Genomic DNA, 24,021 nt, shown 5'->3' on the forward strand with positions numbered 1-24,021 from the left:
TTTATTTAAAAATAAGATTCATCAAGAGTGCCTGGATGCTGTAGCCCATGCTGACTCTCCGTTTCAGCTCAGGTCATGATCTCAAGGTTTGGAGATCAGCCCTACATTGAGCTCTCTGCTCTGTGTGGAGTCTGCTTGGGAATTCTCTCTCTCCTTCTGCCTCTGTCCCTACTCTCTCTCCATCTCTCTAATATAAATCATTAAAAAAAATAAGATAAATCTTTAGATGTGTCCTTTTTGTAAAAGATATTTTGCTGATCTATTTACTCTTAGTGATATATGAAAGATACTCTTTGTTAATGATGTTAAATTCTGGGTGGAAGAGTTTGGGTGTTTATTCATTCTGTGTTCACCTAGCTCAATGTGACTCTTTATAATAAGCACATATCCATTTTATAAAAACAACCTAGTTGATATTATTATTATTAGTATTTTTAAAGAGCACAGGTTTTGAAATCTGATGGACCTGTGTATAAATCCTGGCTCTGATGCTAAATAGCAGTGTAGCCTTAAAAAATTTACTTAATCTCTGAAACTCACTTTTCTCACTGAAAACTGAAGTGGTTTTTTCAGGTGATTATATTAAATGTAAATATGTATATATAACACTTAATCCACTTATGGCCAAAGCAACCAATATTTATCTTTTTATTTTCATTTGTTGAGTTCTGGCTGTTTTGCCAGTAAGCTAAAATAAACAAACTCATCTCTTTGCTTACTGGCCTGTAAAGTAATGGGATTTGTATGAGATATTCCAGCATACTGTCTACCTCTTCTAGAGCTGACTCTCATCTACATGGTTACTTTGCAATCTGTTGTGTTATTCCATCACCACCTCCCCTTCCCAAATCTCTTGCTGTGTTCTTGTCACAGTTGATTAGGCCAGGGGAGGACTTCGATACAAACTAGATTAATCCTAGCTGCAAGTGACTGTTCCAATCTAGATTGGAATAATGCATTATTTTCTTAAAATTTTTTATTTAATTGAGAAGGGAAACTCTTAGTTTCTCTTCAGTGTCTGAAAGATATAAAGCTGTACTCTTTTTTATTATGTTCAATTAGCTGACTTATAATACATCATTAGCTTTTGACATACTGTTCAACAATTCATTACTTACATATGACACCCAGTACCCATCACCACATGTGCCTCCTTAATATTCATCACCCTGTTACCCCATATGCCTATGTTCCTCCCTTCAGTAACCCTCATTTTGTTTCCTAAAGTCCAAAGTCTTTCATGATTTTTCTCCCTCTCTGATTTCTTACCATTCAATTTTCCCTCCCTTCCCCTGTAGTCCTCCGTCCTATTCCTTATGTTCCACATAGGAGTGAAACCATATGATAACTGTCTTTATCTGCTTATTTCACTTCACATAATTCCCTCCAGTTCCATCCATGTTGATACAAATGGTGGGTATTCAACCTTTCCGATGGCTGAGTAATATTCGACTGTATATATGTACCACATCTTTTTCATCCATTCATATGTTGAAGGGCATCTCGGTTCCTTAGACAGTTTGGCTGTTGTGGACATTGCTGCTATGAACATTGGGGTGCATGTGCCCCTTCTTTTCACTATATCTGTATCTTTGGGGTAAATACTGGTAGTGCAATTGTTGGGTTATAGGGTAGCTCTATGTTTAAAATCTTGAGGAAACTCCATACTGTTTCCAGAGTGGCTATACCAGCTTGCATTCCCACCAACAGAGTAAGAGGAGCTCTTTCTCCACATCCTCGCCAACACTTGTTCCCTGTTTTGTCAATTTTTGCCATTCTAACTGGTGTAAGGCGGTATCTCATGGGTTTAATTTGTATTTTCCTGATGGCTAGTGATGTTGAGCATTTTTTCATGTGTCTGTTAGCCATGTATGTCTTCTTTGGAGAAGGGACTGTTTATGTGTTCTGCCCATTTCTTGACTGGATTATTTGTTTTTTGGGTCTTGGGCTGTAGAGGTTCTTTATAGATCTTGGATACTAGTCCTTTATCCATAATGTCATTTGCAAATAACTTCTTCCATTCCGTGGGTTGCCTCTTAACTTTGTTGACTGTTTCTTTTGCTCTGCAAAAGCTTTTTATCTGATGAAGTCCCAAAAGTTCATTTTTGCTTTTGTTTCCCTTGCCTTCAGAGACATATCTTGAAAGAAGTCGCTGTAGCCAATGTTAAAGAGGTTACTTCCTACATTCTCTAGGGTTTGCATGAGTTCCTTCTCAGATTTAGATCTTTCATCCATTTTGAGTTTATCTTTGTGTATGATGTAAGAGAATGGTCCAGCTTCATTCTTCTGCATGGTTCTGCTTCATTCTTCTGAATGTCCAGAATTGGACATTCTGCATGTCCAATTTTCCCAGCACCATTTATTGAAGAGACAATGTCTTTTTTCCATTGGCTATTCTTTCCTGATTTGTTGAAAATTAGTTGACCATAGAGTTGAGGGTCCATTTCTGGGGTCTCTATTCTGTTCCATTGATCTATGTGTCTGTTTTTGTGCCAATACCATGCTGTCTTGATGATCACAGCTTTGTAATATAGCTTGAAGTCAGGCGTTGTGATGCCCCCAACTTTGGTTTTCTTTTTCAACAATTCCTTGGTGATTCAGGATCTTTTCTGCTTCCATACAGATGTTAGTATTGTTTGTTCCAGCTCTGCAAAAAATGTTGATTGTATTTTGATAGGGATTGCATTGAAAGTGTAGATTGCTCTAGGCAGCATAGACAATTTCACACAGTTGGTGGAGCTTGTGACTCTTGATCTCAAGGGTGTGGGTTTGAGCCCCACACTGAAGGGAGAGATTACTTTAAAATAAAATCTTTAAAAAAAGAAATGGGTTACACAATCAAATCATGGAAGGTATGGATATGGCTAGGCTTCCAGAACAACACATCTGGAATGAGAATGTTCCCAGGAGTAACTCTCCAATTCCTATCTTTTAAGCTCTCCAATTCCTATCTTCTTAAGAGTACTCATTTCCACCATGTAAAAAAAGACTGAGTATAAATTCCAGAGAGACAATTAGAAGATGGGAATTAGAGAGCTACTCCTGGGAACATTCTCAATCCAGACCTCATTTTTTTCTGGAAGCCCAGCTGTATCCCTGACCTTTCCATGATTTGACTGTGTAACCCATTTTTTTTTTTTAAGATTTTTACTTTAAAGTAATCTCTGCCCGTAGTTTGGGGCTCAAACCCACAACCTTGAGATCAAGAGTCACATGCCCTACCAACTGAGCCAGCTAGGCACCCCAATGTACAACTATTCTTGGACTTTATACCGTACTATATTCCTTCCTTCTTCCCTATCACTTTTCTTTTTTTTAATGAAATAACTTCTGGTTGACATTCTCTTATTTACAATTAAATCAATACAGGTTTGTAATAGATGACTTTTAAGAATTATTTCATCTAAATGTTTAATAATTCCTTAAAACATGTTCTTAGACTTTCCTTGTTTAGTAATTCACCTAAGTATGGTCTTCATGATCTTAATAAACATTTATGAATTACTTTACATACACAATTGTACCATACATATCTAGTTTCTAAGCAATAAAATAAGTTCCTCAAATTTATCAAAGTAGAGGTCACATGTCTTTGTCATTAGTCTTTCTAACCAGATTTGGAAACATCCATTTGAGAGGGTCTGTCTAATCCACGGAACTTTCATTTAAATAATGGCAAACATCTTATGTTTCTTCACAGTGCTGAGATGGCATGGTAAATAATGAATATGTTCTCTTTTTGGATGTACACATATTCTTTGTGATTCTACTTTCTCTCATTTTAATGGCACCATATCTACCTCTTTATCTATAAAATTATTTTCACACAGAAAACCCTTTGATGATGAAGAAAACCATGTTTTAGAGCCAGCCAGATTGTTTTCCCATTTCTTGTTATGTATATACACATATATTTTTCATGGCGGGTAGGGATCATGGAGAAGGAAAAACAAAAACAAAAACGAAAACCTATAGTGAACGTTGAACCTATCTCGTTATTCTAGAATTTATCATTTTTCCTTTGAAGAAATTCAACATTTGTCTTACAACCAGAGAATAAACATCAGCTGCTAGAGAAAGCTATTGAATTTCAAAATCCCTTTGAAATGTCACATTAACCTGTTTTACTTTCAGTCAGTTCTTTAAAATATCAAACATTTCCTGATGACTCCCAGATCTAAGACTGCTTACATTTCTCTAACTTAAAAGTTTGTTTCCTTCACTTGCAAACCAACTGTGGTGAATGAATCAGCACTGTTTAGGCCTGGGAAAAGTGGATCACAGCTGTAATCTGTGTGCAGTCTTTCTACAGGTAGTTTAATTTGTGAAATTTGAATAAGGTCAAATGCTGAATCTGGTTGATTTGGCTAAAACTACAGAGTTCTAGCCTTCTATTTAGCCCTCCATTAAATTTTAATCTTTACAGCTGGATTTGTTTCACAGCTCACCTTTTATTCTGAGATATGTAGAAGTCAGACAACAACCATTAACTTACTATTTTACTCAACATCCATTGAGCATCCACTTGCTAGGTGCTGGGGGTAAAATAGTAAAAGAAATTTTTGCCCCTTATTCTTGAAAAGCCACATTATAAACTGAGAAACAGCTATATAATTTCTGAGAAGTTAGAATATAATGGGTTAAATTCTGTAATTGAGCTTAAAATATTGATAACACAAAGGAATGAATAAGTAAATGAAATTTTCTTCTTTCAAGTAGAATTGGATTTATAACTTAACCATTTAGTGTGAGAGCTATAGGAAGTTTGTGCTGTATCATCAACAGCTTAGTGTCTTAGGACATAATTAACACCAAATACCTTTCCTTTTAATGCCGTCAGTAGTCTTCCTGTCTTACACCTATTGTTGGCTGTTCTTGTTCACTGAGCTCCATCCACTTTCATTTTCATGATATGATGTACACGTGTTCACATTATTAAGAAGGCTGATACTCATAGACGTGGATGGCTACCTTACAATAATTGTGAAATGTTCCACCCAAATGAGACATTTCATTCTAGAACTAGGATTCCTTTTATTTATTTTCCTAATAAATAATAATTTTCTAGAATTAAGATTCCTTTTATATATTTTATTTATTTTCATTACTTGGAGTACAGTTGACATGCAATGTTACATTAGTTTCAGGTGTACAACATAGTGGATGATTCAACAACTCTATACTATACTATGCTTATCACAAGTGTAGCAGCCATCTGTCACATACAACACTATTACAATAGCATTAACTATATTCTCCATCTTGTACCTTTCATCTTCATTACTTATTCATTCCCTAACTGGAATACTGTACATCCCACTCCCTTTCACCCATTTTGCTCATCCCTCACACCCTCTCCTCTGGCAACCACAAGTTTGTTCTCTGTATCAGTCTACTTCTGCTTCTTGTTTGTTCATTTGTCTTATTTTTTAGATTCAATATGTATATAAAATTATATGATATTTGTCTTCTCTGTCTGACTTATTTCACTTCTAATACCCTGTATTTCCATCCACGTTATTGCCAATGACAAGACTCTCATTCCTTTTTAGGGAATTATATTCCATTATATATGTCCACAATGGACATTTTAGGGTGGAGTTATATTCCATTATATATGTCCACAGTGGACATTTAGGTTACTTCCTTATCTGGGCTATTGTAAATAATGCTGCGGTAAACACAGGATGCATGTAATTTTTTGAATTAGTGTCTTTATTTTCTTTGGGTACATACCCAGTAACAGAATTACTACATCACATGGTATTTATGTTTTTAGTTTTTTGAGGAAACTCTGAACTTTTTCAGAGTGTCTGCACCAATTTACATTCCATCAATAGTGCACAAGGGCTCCTTTTTCTCTACATCCTTGCCAATACTGTTATTTCTTGTGTGTGTGGTGTGTGTGTTTATTCTAATCATTCTTCCAGTGATAAGTCATTGTGGTTTTGATTTGCACTTCCCTGATGATGAGTGATATTGAGCATCTTTTCATGTGCCTGGTAGCCGTCTGTATATCTTCTTTGGAAAAATGTCTATTATTTAGGAATAAACTTAACCAAATGTGAAAGACTTGTACCTCTGCTTTGAAAATGATAAAACATTAAAGAAAGGAATTGAAGACATCAAAAATGGAAAGATATTCCATATTCATGAATTGGAAGAGCCAATATTGTTGAATGTCCATTGTACCCAAAGAAATCTACATATCCAGTGCTACCCCATCAAAATGCCAATATTGTTATTCACAAATAATCCTAAAATTTTTATGGAATGCCAAAAGATTCTGCAATCTTAAGAAGGAATAACAAAGATGGAAGTGTCACAATCTTAGATTTCAAACTAAAGATCAAAGCTGTTGTAATCAAAACAGTAATGGTACTGGCACAAAAAATAGACACATAGATCGATGGAACAGAATAGAAAGCCCAGAAATAAACCCATGCTTATATGGTCAATTAATCTACAAGAAAGGAGGCAAGAATGTACAAAGCAAGAAAAACTGGACAGCTACATGCAAAAGAATAAAACGGGACCACTGTCTTATACATGGACCACTCTTTATACCATACATAAAAATAAACTCAAAACGTAGTGATCCAAAGGGGCACGTGCACCCGAATGTTTATAGCAGCAATGTCCACAATAGCTAAACTATGGAAAGAACCTAGATGTCCATCAACAGATGAATGGATCAAGAAGATGTGGTATATATACACAATGGAATACTATGCAGCCGTCAAAAGAAATGAAATCTTGCCATTTGCGACAACATGGATGGAACTAGAGCGTATCATGCTTAGCGAAATAAGTCAAGCAGAGAAAGACAACTATCATATGATCTCCCTGATATGAGGAAGTGGTAATGCAACATGGGGGCTTAAGTGGGTAGGAGAAGAATCAATGAAACAAGATGGGATTGGGAGGGAGACAAACCATAAGTGACTCTTAATCTCACAAAACAAACTGAGGGTTGCTGGGGGTAGGGGGTTTGGGAGAAGAGGGTGGGATTATGGACATTGGGGAGGGTATGTGCTTTGGTGAGTGCTGTGAAGTGTGTAAACCTGGTGATTCACAGACCTGTACCCCTGGGGATAAAAATATATGTTTATAAAAAATAAAAAATTTTTTAAAAAAGTAAAAAAAAAAATGGATTAAAGAACTAAACATGAGATCTGAAACCATGAAACTCCTAGAAGATAATACAGTAATCTCTCTCACATTGGCTTGAGCAACATTTTTCTAGATATATCTCCTCAGGCAAGGGAAACAAAAGCAAAAACAAATGGGTTACACCAAAATAAAAACCTTTTGCACAGTGAAGGAAACCACTAACAAAATGAAAAGGCAACCTACTGAATGGGAAAAGATACTTGCAAGTGATATATCTGATAAGAGATTAATATCCATTATCCACATATCCAAGATATGTGAAGAATTTATACAACTCAATGTGAAAACATAAACAAAAATAATTTGATTAAAAAATAGAATTCAGAGGGGCATCTTTGTGGCTCAGTTTGTTAAGCATCCAACTCTTCATTTTGGCTCAGGTGGTGTGACTGAGCCCATGTTGGGCTCTGTGCTCAACAGGAAGTCTGCTTGATATTTTCTCTTCTCTGCTCCTTCCCCTGCTTGTACACACACACTCTCTCTCTCTCAAATAAATAAATCTTTTTTTTTTAAAGCAGATTTAGGGGGCACCTGGGTGGCTCAGTGGATTAAGCCTCTGCCTTTGGCTCACGTCATGATCTCAGGGTCCTGGGATTGAGCCCTGGATCTGGCTCTCTGCTCAGCAGGGAGTCTGCTTCCCTCTCTCTCTTTCTCTGCCTGCCTCTCTGCCTACTTGTGATCTCTCTCTGACAAATAAATTTTTAAAAATATTTAAAAAGAATAGATTTAGTATCCTTAATATTTTTGAACCTGTAGTCTCTGAGAATCTAATTAAAATTAGATCTTCTCTATAGAAGGCACACACAGACTAATTTTGTATAATATCAAGGGATTATAAAATCCTCTAATGTTTATCATGGGCTCCTGTTCAGTGACTCTACCACTGGAAAAACATGTCAGTTCAAGTTACATTTCCCAAATTTTACCCTGTGAAACATTTAAGGATAAAGGCTGACAATTTCTACCTTTAACTTCACCTGGTTCCTTCATTCCTGGATGGTTCAAGCTCCCTACATTGTTTTTGAGGATGCTAATTTGGGTATCAGCCAACTTGTTCAGTGTCCCAACAAAGCTAATCTGAGCCCCTGTAGCAGTTTTGTGCTAGGCACAAAGAACAGAAGAGAGGAAAATCATTCCTGAGGACATGAGTAAATAAAATATTCCAGACTAGTGCTGTCTAATGGAAATATAATCCACCAATTCAAGCCACATTGTAATTTCTAATTTTGAGAAATCACCTTGAGAAAAGTAGAACAAAACAGTTCAAATTAATTTTAATAGCATAATCTATTTAAACTAATATATCCAATATATTTCAACATGTAATCAATATTTAAAAATAAGATATTTTCTATTTCTTCTTTTGTACTAAGTCTTTGAAATCTGGTATGTATTTTACATTTAGATCATCTATCAATTTGGAATAGCTACATTTCAATAACACAGTACTACCAGTGACTAGTGGGTACCATATTGGAGAGCACAATATTAAGCCCAGAATAAATGCCAATCTTTATGTACATCTGGCTTTGTTATAGCAGTGATTAATTCTTCAACTTTTTAAAAAATCCTCTCCCCCAATATCATCTGGGAAGAAATGAATAAACAGTTTATTTTCTTCCTTTTTACTGCATCTCACATTGGAAAGAATGTCAGCCATACCCCCTAAAATCATAGAGTGTAGTGACCTGGCCAGGAAGAAGCTACGTCTTTTCATTCCTCTTCCCTAGAGGGCCAATGAATTTGGAATAGGTACAAAACAGCTTTAAAAATAAAATAACTAAAAGATCTTTGTAACCACATCCAAAATCAAACTCATTCATGCTAGCTTCCACTCTAAAATTTGCTTCAGGCTGACTAAAGCAGGGTTACCCTTCTGATCAGCATTAAAAGATGAGTATATGTTCTGGGTAAATCAATGCATTCCTGGCTAGGAAACAAATAACCACAGCATATATGAAGCCAGGAATGATGGTTATAGTGGAAGATATTTAAAGCACATGATTATTTTTATTAGTTTCAGAGGTAGAATTTAGTGATTCATCAGTTATGTGTAACACCAGTGCTCATGGCATCAAGTGCCCTCCTTAACGTCTATTACCTAATTTTCCCTTCCCCCCCACTTACCTCCTCCCCAGCAATCCTCAGTTTTTTTTTTTTTTTTCCCCTAGAGTTCACTCTTATGTTTTTTCCTAGAGTTCACTCTTATGGTTTGCCTCCCTCTCAATTTGCATCTTTTTTTTTTATTTTTCCTTCACTTCCCTTATGTTCATCTGTTTTATTTCTTAAATTCCACATATAAGTGAAATCACAGTTTTTGTGTTTCTCTGACTGACTTATTTCACTTAGTATAAAACCCTCTGGTTCCATCCATGTCATTGCTAATAGCATGATTTCTTTCTTTCTTTTTTTTTTTAATGACTGAGTAATAGTCCATTGAGTATGTATACCATGTCTTCTTTATCCATTCATCTGTCAATAGATATCTGGACTCTTTCCATATTTTGGCTGTTGTAGACATTGTTGCTATAAACATTGGGGTGCAGGTGCCCATGTGAATCACTTTGTATCCCTTGGATAAGTATCTGGAAAATGATTATTTTTTTTTTAAAGAGGAGATGGGAATCTTCCTTCCCCAACCCCTTCACCACTCATAAAATATTGCTGTCTTATTCAGGTATTGCAGAATATTTAACTGAATAATCTTGAAGAACAGTTACCAAACTACAGCTTTTATGCAGCAACTATTTACAGACACTTCTCTAGTGTTATTCTTCAGTTAAGTTATTTCTTGTATGCATTCATTTTTGGAATAACAATTTTCATGCCATTGAATATAATTCCCAAAATTGTCCTAGTCACCGATTTTTTACCCAGTGAAATACTCTGTTATGTTTTTAAATGGCATCATTTGGAACAGACACATCATACTTTGAGGAAAGGGCACATTGTTAAATTTGTTAAAAGCTATAATAGACCTCTTGAATCTTTTTCTTAGAGTTAAAAAAAATCTCTGCTAGCAGTTAATAAATGTTAATAAGATTTTTTCAAAATACGGGCTATAATATTACAGTGTTAATTGTGTTACTCAGTGAAAAAAAATGCTGTGAGTCATATTTTATAGTTGTTACTTATACAATTTGGAGAACTTTTCAGGCACTTGATAAAGAATGAGGGGACTCCAAACCTGATAAAATGAGTCTAGAAGACCATTTCCTTTCTTTAATAAGGTTTAGGAAATTTGCAATTAAGAATAGACTAAAGCAACTTGAAATTGGGTTATGAATTCATACTGCAAACTCAACAGAACCTCAAAATAAGTTGATTTCAAAATCCAGGATCTCTTTTATTATTCCTTCTTACCAACTTTTCCTTGCAACATGAACTTAGTGTTTAAGGGGAAAAATGTTTTTCTACTAAATGTAAATAAAATATACTTCCCTATTTTAGTATTGAAAAGTATATATAATACTAACCAGCTTCTATTCAGTGTAAAACAACTTGTGTTACCATCATGGATCCAAAAAAAAAAAAAAAGAATTACAGACAAAAAGAAGGTTATGTGATATTTCAGTTAGCCTCCACAGATGGGCCAAATATGATAAACAGAAAACTCAACTACATTAAGAAGCCAGGGCAAGTTGGTAGGCTCTCCAGGATTAGGTGTCCATGTTTATTAACAGCAGATTGCTTAGTATGCTCATAGCTCATGGCTCAGAAAGTCCTGATTCCTTCATAACTAAAAAAATAGATAATTTAAAAAGAACAAAAGTGAAATACTTAATTATTGAAGTTTTTCACACTCCTCCCAATTAAATCATTTCCATTGTCCAAAACTGAAATGTGGTACACATGAGAATATATCTTGTTTTCTGCTACTACAGAGAACATAATTGACTAAGAATCCAAGCTTAAGCATCAAGAAATTTCTTGAGCCAAAGGTTTTTACTGAAACTTCCATGCAAACTTCCTTACCTCTCCTTCACTCAGGTCAGATGTACATCACAGCCTGATGGCTCTCCCAGACTTCTTCACTTCCTTTCAATTTCCATTCATGCAGGCATTTCTCTTAATAAACTTGCACATTTAATTCTGTCTTTGCATCTGTTTTCAGAGACCTTGGACTAATACATCAATTCAGATACCTTTTTTCAGTTTCTCAAACTACTGTTCAGATGCCTTTTTTCAGTTCCTCAAACTATGTGTCCATAATACTGTGCAAAAGAAGGCACAGTATCATTTGGCCCTTATCATTTGGCCCCACCTCATCATCCTGGTTGCTTCTATCATCTCTGTGCTCCAGGTACACCCAGCTCTCTACAAGTACCTGAGAATCTACACCTTTGAAAATACTATCTCCTTGCCTAAAATGACTTCCTCTCTAGTTTAAATGACCGTGTTTACAAGACTACATGTAAGTCATCTCCTTTGGCAAGCTTTCCCTGACATCTATAAGAAGAATTTAGAGTGTGTCTTCCTCTTGCATCCATACTTCACTTAGCTTTCATGATCTTGGCACTTTTGAAGATAGGCCAGATATTTTTTAGTGTCTTGAAGTTTGGATTCATCCAATGTTTCTTCATTATTGGATATATAACCATTATTACACCTGTTATATATTTTTTGGCCAGACTGTCACACTATACTTTTCTCATTATATCTAATCAGTTGCACATGATGACTATTTGTCCCATGACTAGTGTTGTTCATTTTGACTACTTTATCAAGATGGTGTCTACCTGGTTTCTCTACTTTTTGTTCCATCTCTAAATAACAATGTACTCTGATATTATGTAAAAAATTCTTTACTTTCCTCACTTTCACCTACTAGCTAGTATCCATTGAAATTTCTTACCTGGGTTAATTATTACTACCCTTATTACCAAATGGTGATTTTCTAAAACCATTATTCCTTCTACATTTAATTGGAGGCTTTCCACTATATGAAGAAACTTTCTCTTCCTTCCAACTATTTAGTCATTCATTTATTTATATCAGTGGGGTACCTACTAATTCAATAAGTTAGAGATTGTTCTTATCATTTATTTAAAAGTTACAGTTATCCTTTATTTAGCCAGCTAGAGGCCCCTCAAATTTACTTCTGTGTTCTTTTGACATGTCCTCATCCTTTTTTGAGCACTTCCTTCCTCTCTGTTACAAAAGATGATCCAGGTTCATCATGTTTTTTATAAGCCCCAACCCTTGATTCAGTCATTTTTTTCAAGGAGCTCTGATTCATTTAGCATTTGACACCAAGATATAAGCACTAGGTATTCATTATTAGTAGGATGCTCCTGATCTCAGGCTCTTTCAGCGGATAGCTAAGGAACTACACACACATTTACATCTATACTTACTTCTTTATCTATAATGGAAACTATTATCTCACTCTGGTACATCCAATTCTAATCCAATGCCAGGTGGGTTTATAAAAGCTTTATATTTTACCATATTTGTAACTCTTTCCAGTAATGAGAAACCTGAATCTTATTGTTCTTGATATATTTATTTATTTGATCAATCTCTTGGGATGTAGCCAATCTTCTGATATTGCTGTGCCACCACCCTCTTTGTGAATACGCCTGCCCTGTGCTAAGCTTGGCCTCCTTGCACAGGCCTGCAACCTACCTTGACAGGTGTAACTCATGGCTATGGAAAAACAGAATGAAAAATGCTAATTTTTTTAAAGAAATGAAAGAAACAAAGGGAAAGGGGAAAGGGAGAGAGATAGCTGCTAACATTGTTTATAATTTTTTAAATATTTAAAAAGAGAGCAGCTTTAGGCTGAGAACCTTCTGTAAAGAATAGTATCTATCTAGAAATAACACTATTTTGTTTTGTTTTAATTGTCAATGTATTTTAGTTACCTGATCTATTTCTTTTCTTTAAAAACTTTTTTTAAATACTTTTTTTTTTTTTAACAGCTGAAAGGTCTCACATTTATTACCAAAACAACCTACTGGTGCAGAAAAATAGTAACAGAAAAATCATTTCCCTGGTAAAAAGTATCTATTGGCCAGGTCAAAAGGTGTTTACAGGGTGATGGAATAGAATACATGATCTTCAAGGAGCTTAATTAAATATGTGATGCCAATTAGGTGTGTCATCTCATGATGTGGGACACCTTAGAGACCCAGCTTGGTTCTCCTCCAATGCCTCCTCTGGAAGCTGTACCTGATTTTATTACCAGTTTTCATCCGAATCCACTGGGGAATGGGATGATTCTGCTTTTGTTTCTTGGCCAGGAATCGCTTGGTCCTGAAAGTCTTGTGAGAAGACACAGTCAGAAACAGGAAGCAGCACACAACAGGATGGTGGGGAAAAAGAGAAAACTTTAAATACATTTTTAATTGAGGAAAATACCACATAATTTAATCAGCACAGTCCTTGAGCCTATAATTCAATGAGTTTTAAGAAATATATATACCACATTGAGACATAGAATGTTTTCATCTCCCTAGAAGATCCCAGTCAATCTCCACTGTCTGTAGGCATCCACTTTTGTCATTTATATCAGAACTGTCTTTGCTTCTTTGTAAATATTTTTAAGGAAAAGGTGTTAATAAAAAAATTAAACAAGATACAAATGGTAAAGATAACATAAGGAGTACAGGATAGCACAGAAGATATTATCAAATGATGGTACTTTAAGCACAGTGGTTTGTTTCATGGACAGCTTGCAGAGTTGTTTCCTTTTTTTTTTTTTTATTTTTAGATTTTATTTATTTATTTGACAGAGATCACAAGCAAGGAGAGAGGCAGGCAGAAAGAGAGAGGGGGGGGGGGAGGAAGCAGCTCCCCCATGAGCAGACAGCCTGATGTGGGGGTCGATCTCAGGACCCTGGGACTCGATCCCAGGACCGCAGGATCCTGACCCGAGCCAAAGGCAGAGGCTTTAACCCACTGAGTCACCCAGGAGTCCCTGTTTTCTTGTCCTTAGAAATGTTTCTTTGCTACAATGGGGACAACCATCAATGTTAGTCAGGCTAATGGAAACAAGTTCCAGCCTTTCCTCTCTGCTCCCTTCATATGTACTCATTTTTCAAGCATTTATTATATCCCTATTGTGTTCTCCAGAATTATAGATAAATAAGAAACAACGCCTACATCAAAAATAGAGATGATCACCATAACTTGATTCCTAGAATTATTTTTAAATATGACCACAAATTTTTGTTTCTAATTTAAGGATGATGGTCAAAATTTAGAAATCTATTCATTTGCAAGAGGAAAATTGCAGACACTTGAAAGAAATTAAAAAAAAAAAAAAAGGAAGAGCAAAGAGGGTAGAATTCCTATTTAACAATTTGCATGTGTTTAATAAAAAGAATTTTATTATAGAATTACATCTGGCATTAACAAAAGGGCCACCCATAGTCTACAAGATATTAAGATATTAAACACTGAATCAACCCAACTGTGCTCGAACAATTGCCCTTCTCATGGTAAAATCCAACTAGAAGAAAATTACTTGGTTTGAAGGTTTTTGGATTAGAGCCTTTCTTTCTAAATGGTAATCGCTCCTTTTTTTCTCTACTTGTTTTTGCCCTTATATCTTTTTATTATTCACATCCAACCCAAATTGGGGAATTCCTTTTTTACTTTAGTTAGCACATTGTTAAAAGGCACAAACATAGAACACAAAGTGATGCTGTCAAACATCAATAGGTATTCATTCACTGACTGGGCACTGTCCCCAAGGAGTTTATGCTCTATTTAGGGGAATAAATAACAATTAAATTTCTTAAGTTTTGAGAGGTAAGAATTATAAACCTACTCATAAACATTCCCTACTTAAAGATTATAGTATGACATTAGGTCATTGGTTACCAAGCAGTATTTATTTATGAAGATCACTCACTCTCAGATATGCTACCTGAATTCGAGAAATTTAGCCACTCTGGAAAATGGAATGAGCTCCATTAATTTCTCCTTACAGAGAGTGGGGCAGTAGAAGGAGAATCTGTTTTACTTGTTAAACTTAATGGAATGTGAAGCAGATTACTTAAAGCCATGAATTCAGAAGCAATCATTCATCAACACAAATAAATAAGCAAAATGAACATCTGAAAAGTTCTTCCTAGCTCTTCTCTATAATAGTATCTGCCTCACTAACAAGTCAATGAGATCATGGGTGTATGTGAAAGAGTTTCATATCCATGGCCTACTGTCCAAGTGTAAGGGAGTAGAGAGTCTTCATCAGTATAACAATGTGTGTCCCTGCATTTGAGTATCATTAAGTATAAACTTAAGACAGGTTAATGTGACAGAACAATATTCCAGTCATATAATGTTTGTATTAGGCATGACAGGAAATGTACAACTGAAGTTGTCATGATAGGCAGGACTGAGAGATCTTAAATAAAGATAGCTAATGGTTAGAAAGGCTCTTAAGCCAAAGCTCAAGAGAGCCTGTTTTATAAGCTCTGCTGGAAGACTCATTTCATCTGGATCCATGAAGCAAGTCACTTATTTTCCCTGCTTTGATTTCCCTCAAAAAGATTTCATGGTTATAAGAATGAAACTGGCTCTGTAGATGAAAATTATGAGTATATAAGGTATAGATAATATAATTATTTGTGATGTAATTTAATATTATCTACATTAAGTCTACTTCCTTTCTCTGCAAATTAAGCTTTAGAGTCTGAACTCTTAGAGGTGTCCCAAGACCTAGCCTACACCTCTTCACAACACAGATGAAAAAATGCTGTGCAGATTGCAGGCCTGTGCAAGGAGGCTAAGCTTAGCACAGGGCAGAATTGGTTGAGAAGTCTTTGCTTATCCCTGAACCTGTTTTCAGTTAACAACTTTGGATGAAAGTAGCCATGTAGTTTCACCATTCATTCACTGGGAGAAGATATTTGCAAGTGACATTCAGATAAAGGATTCATATCCAGGATCTACGAAGAAGTTCTCAAACTCAACACTCAAAAAACAAATAACACAGTCAAAAAATAGGAAGAAGACATGAACAGATACTTCTCCAAAGAAGACATACAAATGGCTAACAGACACATGAAAAAATACTCAACATCATTAGCCATCAGGGAAATACAAATCAAAACCACAATGAGATGCATAAACAATGAATCCTGGAACACTGAAAAAATAAAGTTAAAAAAAAAAAAAAAACCCACAATGAGACACCACCTTAAATGGCAAAAGTTAACAAGACAGGAAATAAGTGTTGGTGAGGATGTGGAGAAAGGGGAACTCTCTTACACTGTTGGTTCGAATGCAAGCTGGTATAGCCACTCTGGAAAAAAGTATGGAGGTTCCTCAAGATGTTAAACATAGAGCTACCCTATAACCCAATAATTACACTACCAGGTATTTACCCCAAAGATACAGATGTAGTGAAAAAAGGGGCACATGCACCCCAATGTTCATAGCAGCAATGTCCACAACAGCCAAACTGTAGAAGGAGCTGAGATGCCCTTTAACAAATGAATGGATAAAGAAGATGTACATATACACAGTGGAATATTACTCAGCCATCAGAAAGGTTGAATACCCACCATTTGTATCATCATGGATGGAACTGGAGGGGATTATGCTAAGTGAAGTAAGTCAAGCAGAGAAAGACAATTATCATATGATTTAATTCATATGTGGAACATAAGGTATAGCTCAGAGGACTTTGGGGGAAGGGAGAGAAAACTGAATGGGAAGAAATCAGAGAGGGAGAAAAACCACGAGAGATGATCGACCTTAGGAAACAAACTGAGGTTACCGAAAGGAGGGGGGTGGAGGGATGGGGTAACAAGGTGGTGGGTATTAAGGAGGGCATGTGTTGTGATGTGCACTGGGTGTTATATGAAACTAATGAATCACTGAACACTACATCAAAAACTAATGGTTTTTGGCTTAATGAACACAACTAAAATAAATAAATGCATAAAAAATTAAGGATTACAAAGGAAGCCAATTGTATGGAAATACAGTTATCAAAATATTTAAAACAGAGATTTGTGATGTAGCAATGTATGTGGTTCTTTATTCATGCATGAAATAACCAGATGTAACTGTAAATGTAATAAAAACAATATTGAAGTTGTAAAAAAAAATGAAGATGGTTCTCTTGAAAGATTTTGTGAAAATTCTTATTTTTAATAGATTTTGGAATTTTCTGGACCCTATCAATCCAAAGGCCTGAAAATAAAAATTCTGTTTGAAGAATTTCATTTGTGCAGCATTTTGGAACTATTTTGTAGTTTAATAGTAGCCACCATTCAGTTGGTTAAATTCCCTGAGCCTTGGTTTCTTCATTGCTAGAAAAAAACATTAATTTTTAACATATTTTTTAAAAGATTTTATTTATTTATTTGAGAGAGAAATAGAGAAAGCATGAGAGGCAAGAATATCAGAGGGAGAAGCAGACTCCCCATGGAGCTGGGAGCCTGATATAGGACTCGATCCCGGGACTCCGGGACCGTGACCTCAGCCGAAGGCAGTTGCTTAACCAACTGAGCCACCCAGGCGCCCAATCCTTAACATATTTATGCGAGGATCAAATGAAAAAATATATAACATGGCCTCCAGCTTCCATCCTCACCATGACTGAGATTTTCCCTACCTTGAAAAATTTATCTCATATCATCTTTTTCTTTCACTCACTATCCTCCTGGCATACTAGCTGCCTTTCTCTTCTCCAAAACACCAAGCTCTTTCCCACCTTTGGGCCTTTGCATGTATTCTTTTCTGTATTTGTAGTTTTACACTTCTGGCTCTTTGATCTTGGCAGAGCAAATTAACCTAACTGAGCTTCAGTTTCCTTCTCAATAAATGGAGAATATATAATCAAATAGAACATTTCTGAGAATTCCATGAGATTGTGTGTGTGTGTCCTCCTCCATCTTTTTTCTATCCCACCTAGTTTATATATAAAAGAAAGTTTCTCTCTGGTTACCAGGAGAAACAACATTGGATGGTAGTCAGAAATTTAGGCTCTCAAGCCACGAAGCCTTGGATTCACATCTCAGGATTTCCTGTCTTAGCTATACAGACTTGAGCAAATTATGTAAACTCTTAGGATCTTAATGTTTATTCTGTCAAATAATCACAGTAATAATCTATTTCATAAGAGGGTTGTGAGGATTACATTAATTTATGTGTCTTATTTATGTTAAGTACTCAATAAATATCAAACAGCTCAATTACCAGCCTTTACATTTACTAACTAGATGATAACTAGAGAGGATGTACCAAACCACAAATTGGGAATAAGTCGCTTAATCATCTGACCTAGTGCAAAGAAATCTTCATTTTATTACACATTGCCTTTGGGTTTGGTACATCCTCTCTCCAAGGCAATGGTCACTTTTTATAGTGATTCAAAGGAAATCAACCAGTGAAAAGAGAGAAGTAATATACACATGTCTGGTATAATAGGCAGAATTTTGGCTCTGTGACCTTCTCTCTCTGGTGGTATACCCATGAATATGTTATGTTACATTGCAAAAGGGACTTCACAGATGTAATTAAGGTTACTAATCAGTGAATTTTAAGATAGGGATATTACATCATCCCTTTAAAGTAGAAGGGGAAATCTGAGATATTCAAAACACAAGTAAGACGCTATATGCTGTTGTTAGCTTGTAGATAAAAGGGACCATATGTTGAGCATCAGCCTACTTGGAATAACCACATGGAACTGAATTCTGTCAACAGCCAGGGAGCTTGGAAGTGGATCTTGGGCCTGAAAACTGATTTTTAGCCTTGTGAGACCCTAAGCAGAGAATGCAGTCACATCATGCTATACTTCCTCCTGAAACTGCAAGATAATGAAATGTGTTGTTTTTAAGCCATTAAGTTTGTGGTAATGTTACTAGAATCAGTAAAAAGCAATACTCCAGGCTTACAACTTTGCCTGAAGCATGAAGTATAACATTGAAAAATTAATCAAGGAAGAAATGCCTCATGCTAAAGTTGGTATTTGGAACTGAGAAGCAAAACTTTGGATCTGAGGTAGAAAATGCAACACTTCCACCTAGAATTTCGGAGATCCAGATTTGAGACTTCAGGTTAATCTTTGCTACTGTCTCCTCTGGATTCCTTCAGTCCATTATGTGGTTTCATTGTAGTACTTTTTGATGTCTTGCAATTACCTATGTATGTGACCATCTCTGCAATGTATTAATGTCTTTAAGAGAAGAAACTATGTGATTTACTTTTGTTTCTCCCAAACCTAGCACTGAGTTTAACATTGTGGAGATGCTTGAGATGTGTTTGTTAAATGAAATAATGAGTGAATGTGTAAGAGAATTAATCAACAATTGACACAGACCCAAATGGTAAAAATATTTGTTGGGATCACGTCATGAATTTTAGTTTTAAACTTACATGTATAAGAAATTCTTATTTACTCTTTTCTGCTTTGAAATTCATTAAAAAAGAAATAAACAAACAAACAAAAACTGTATACAGCATGCTCTTTGAAAAACTGATTTAATTAAAAGAACAACTCTGTTAAATATACAGAATCAGTTGCTCTCCTAACTGAAGCAACTTTAATTATATGAGTGACTTATATAGGTATAAACATCCAGGCCTTATTAATATCAGTTCCCTTGGGTAATATCTGAGAATTTAATTTTTTTGACCTTTGTGCCTGTCTTCCTTTTACTGGCTTGGTCCTTTGACTCTGGAGATGTTCTTAAAAGACATAGAAAAGGGGCGCCTGGATGGTTCAGTGGGTAAAGCCTCTGCCTTCAGCTCAGGTCATGATCCCAGTGTCCTGGGATCGAGCCCCACATTGGGCTCTCTGCTCAGCGGGGAGCCTGCTTCCTCCTCTCTCTCTGCCTGCCTCTCTGCCTACTTGTGATCTCTGTCAAATAAATAAAGCTTAAAAAAAAATACATAGAATAAAGGCTCACCTCTCAGGAGAAAGAGGGAGGGAAGGATGATTGGAGCCAAGGAGCTGAAAGAGATACTATGAGAGTGTTTTGCCTCTAAGGGAAAATCTAAGCCACATCATTAAACGTCTTTAAGATTTCCAGGGATATAGTCACAGTAATGTATTTTTGTAGCCCATCTGCAGGTGTCCAGAAGTTCATTCTTTCACTTTCTATTTCTCTTCCCTTAGAACTGCTTCCCCAAGGTCATAAAGACGAGATGTACTCACCAGCCATGTTTCCACTGTATGATTCTACCACTTTGCCCATCATCCCACTTCACTCCTCAGCCATGGCAAACTGGAACTGAGCCAAAAACATGATTCACAGTGAACAAAGTAGAGTCTCTATCCTCATCTTTCTCATTGGAATTGGTATTTGGGACTGAGAATCAGGTTGTAGTTTGTATTGTAACCAAACAATATAAACTCAGGAGATGTTAGATAGCCACTTTCCCTAGGAGGACAAGAGAAATGGAGAAAGCCAATCTGTAGAGAAATGGAATTAATCAACTACAGAGAGAAACTCAGGCATTATATGAAGGAGGTACTCTGCCTGAGATACAGAAGGCTTTCCAGAATCTGTGAGACCTTTCAAAATCTTTAACACATCTCTTTATCCTTAAAATATATCCACCCCACATTTGTTTTCATATATCGACTAGATTTGGTGTCTGTTGCCTCTTAATGAGAGGTTCTAATGATACATTACCAGGAACATATCCCCTTTTAAAGCACATATTTCCTTCCTGGGCAGAGGGAGGGGAGCATAGAGTCCTACTGTATTGCTATTTCATTTAATAAATATTTACTTAATGTTTATTACATACCAGAAAATAGGACCAAACCAGAGTGTTAGCTCTCAAGAGTTTGGATACTGGAGCTTGGCTCTTTCTTCCCATCACAGAACATTTCTAATGAGTAGCTTTTGTGCTATAGCTCATCATTGGGTTGGACAAGACTATTGGAGGCTCTGTCTGCTCAATTCTGTTTCCTCTTACTGTTAACGTTCACAAGCATTATTCCAAAACTGCTTACACTCAAAATTCCATCTCAATGTCAGCTTCCAGGAAGACCCAACCAACACAAACAACATTCCAAGAAAAATAGAAGAAAAAAAGAGGAAATCTGAGGGAGGGAGCATTTTCACTTATTCAATAAATATGTAAGGACAATCAACAATGGCAAAGTGGTATGCTAAGCACCAGGTATATCCATGAACAAGATAAGCAAAATTCCTTGTCTTTTTTCCCCCCCAAATTCCTTTTCTTATGGAGCTTCACTAAAGTCAAATAGAAATAGTATTAAACAAATATATTACACAAAACACTGTACCCACCAAATAATTGAGGAAAGAATCACAATGGTGATATTAAGAAAAATACAAGGAAAAAGAAAGGGGAAAACTGGGTGGGGAATATTCCATATCAGAGTCTGTTGGCTATCAGTAAAGTAATAAGTCCTATTGTTTTTTTATGTTAATTACATTCCTCACTTAGGACTCTGAGTCTGGAAATGTGGAAATCATATTGAGTGTGGAATATGGAAGACTTGAATGTGCGTTATTTGATGTGAGAAATATATGGGGAACTGGAAAAAAAAAACTTTTTAACCTGAGTTTGCTGCTTAAAAAAAAACAAAAACAAAAACAAAACAGAACAAAACCCTTACTTAAAGAAGGATCCCATTGTCAGGAGCATAATGAGTTCATGCTAGAAAGTGATTGTTCCCCCTTGCTTTATGCTAGTCAGATACCACCTGGAATCTTGTGTCTAATTCTGGGGTCCTTTAAAGAAAATGTTAGGAAGGACAGAAGCAAACTAACTTCCATGGAGGGCACGAGGATAGAGAGGAGGTCCTGGTTCATATGACAAAAAGGCCAGGGAAATAAACGAAATCTTTTTTAAAAAAATTATCCCTTATCCCAAATACTTCATCCTCACCTCTCTGTAGGTTCTCTCTCTACAGTAAAAAATAAAGGGAGGGGGGGCGCTCGAGGGATGTTGATCTAGGACCAGACCAAACTAGAGTGAGTCATCGTATCAATCTTTTTAAAATGATTTTATATATTTATTCAACAAAAAAAAGAGAGAGAAATAACAAGCACAAGCAGGCAGAGTGGCAGAGGGAGAGGGAGAAGCAGGCTCCCCACTGAGCAGAGAGCCCAATGTGGGAATCAATTCTGGGACCCTGGAATCATAACCTAGGCTGAAGGCAGATGCTTAAGCAACTGAGACAGGCAGGTGCCCATTGTATCCATTTTTAAATAGAGGACTGTCCTATGTAATTAAAACAAAACAACAGCAATAACGACAATAATAAACTCAGGCCAATTAGCTTGAATTTCTCTTTAGAGTAGGAATAGAAGCAATGAGTAGAAACAATACAGAAGTAGATTACAGTTTAGTCTAAAAAATAATAAAAATTCAGTTTCTGAAACCTGGATCAACTGAATGAGTTCATTCATGAGGTAGTAAACCATTCCCTCCTAAAGGTGAAACTCATGTAGTGAGGCCTCCTGTGAGCGATATTTTGATACTGGGTTTTCAAAGATTGGAAAATATATGGATATAGAGCATCTAGAGAAGCCTCTAAGAAAATTCATTATCATTCAAGGATCCATATAATACAAGGGGAGGAATGAGGGGAGGGCTTAATTGGAGCTACATGGTCTGCCAATCTTAATTCAAACACAAATTTTCCAAAAACACTATGCCAGAGCAAGATGGTGAAATAGGAATCCTCAGACCTTATTCTTCTACAGAGACCCTGACTTAACAACAATATACCAAAAGGCCTTTTTGAGAACTCAGGAACCTAGTTAAGGCATCACAGGACCTCAGGCAAGAGCAAAACATTGAAATGGGTAAGAAAAGCCATTGTATTTTACCTGTGATAGTCCTTCCCCAAGTTGACATAGCTTATTGCATTTGGGATAAAAGGCCCAACTAACTACTTTTTCCTTGGAAGAGAAAGAAATGTGGAATATGTGCCCACATTCTGACTTTTCAGATGACTGCATGAGGGACTGGTTATGTCTTATCTAACTCAGAGTACTGACAGAGAATTGGCATATTTGGATACGTGGGGGCCTCTGAGAAAAAAAGGGTCTGATGGCTTATTGTAACATCAGCAAACCTGTGGTGTTCATAAATACACCAGAGGGAGAAAGAGATTATGAGCTCCTGAAAAAGAAACCTCTCTATTTCAGAAATGGCATATATAAGCTCAGAGAAAATGCATCTACAGAAAAGATTTGAGAGGCCTCAGCATCTCTAGCCAGGCTGATTGGGTAAGATCTTTCTCTGGTATGTATCCAATCCATAAGAATAGGAAAGGTGGCTGCTTTGTCAAATGAGTAAATCCTAGAAAAAAATAACAACTCCATAAAATAAAAATACTCACATTATAAGTAATAAGGAATATGAGGAAATATATCCCTATCAAAGCAACAAAATTAATCTCCAAAAACTGACCCAAAAGAAATGGGAATCTATGACTTACTTATTAAAGAATTAAAAATTATTATCTCGAAAAACTTAATGAGCTGCAAGAGAACACAGATAGATAACTAAAGAAAATCAGGAAAATGATTCATGAAAAAATGTCAACAAAGAGGTAGAAATTTGGGGAAAAAAGAACCAAAAAAATTCTGAAGTAGAATATAATAACTAAAATGAAAAATTCACTAGAGGAATTCAATAGTCGACTTTATCAAACAGAAGACTCACTAACTCAAGACAGATCATTTAAAATTATCAAGTCAGAGAAAAAAATGAAAAAAGAAAAGAAGAAAAATGAAGAAAGCCTAAGGGAGTTATGGAACATCATCAAGTGGAACAAATAGTAATCCTATCCATGGGGTGTTCCATGGGGTGCTCAAACCTTATATATACTATGCTTTTGCCTATAGATACATGTCTATGATAACTTTTAATTTATAAATTAGGCACATT

General features: G+C 35.9%; 2 protein-coding genes across 2 annotated transcripts in view; one reads left to right on the forward strand and one right to left on the reverse strand.

Annotated features, from left to right (window-relative positions):
* METTL15 (methyltransferase 15, mitochondrial 12S rRNA N4-cytidine) overlaps positions 1-20,391 on the forward strand; it is a 229,569-nt gene extending 209,178 nt beyond the window's left edge. The window contains exon 6 of the mRNA XM_059138611.1: positions 20,258-20,391. Coding sequence (XP_058994594.1) covers positions 20,258-20,376 — 119 coding nt within the window. The 3' untranslated portion in view covers positions 20,377-20,391. The remainder of the gene's footprint in view (positions 1-20,257) is intronic.
* LOC131818838 (large ribosomal subunit protein eL39-like) lies at positions 13,233-13,517 on the reverse strand. The gene has a single exon (XM_059153561.1). The coding sequence runs from the start codon at positions 13,515-13,517 to the stop codon at positions 13,299-13,301; it is 219 nt and encodes a 72-aa protein (XP_059009544.1). The 3' UTR covers positions 13,233-13,298.
* Positions 20,392-24,021: the final 3,630 nt, after the last annotated feature.

The sequence above is a fragment of the Mustela lutreola genome, chromosome 1, assembly GCF_030435805.1.
Source record: "Mustela lutreola isolate mMusLut2 chromosome 1, mMusLut2.pri, whole genome shotgun sequence".
NCBI classification, from domain to species: domain Eukaryota; kingdom Metazoa; phylum Chordata; class Mammalia; order Carnivora; family Mustelidae; genus Mustela; species Mustela lutreola.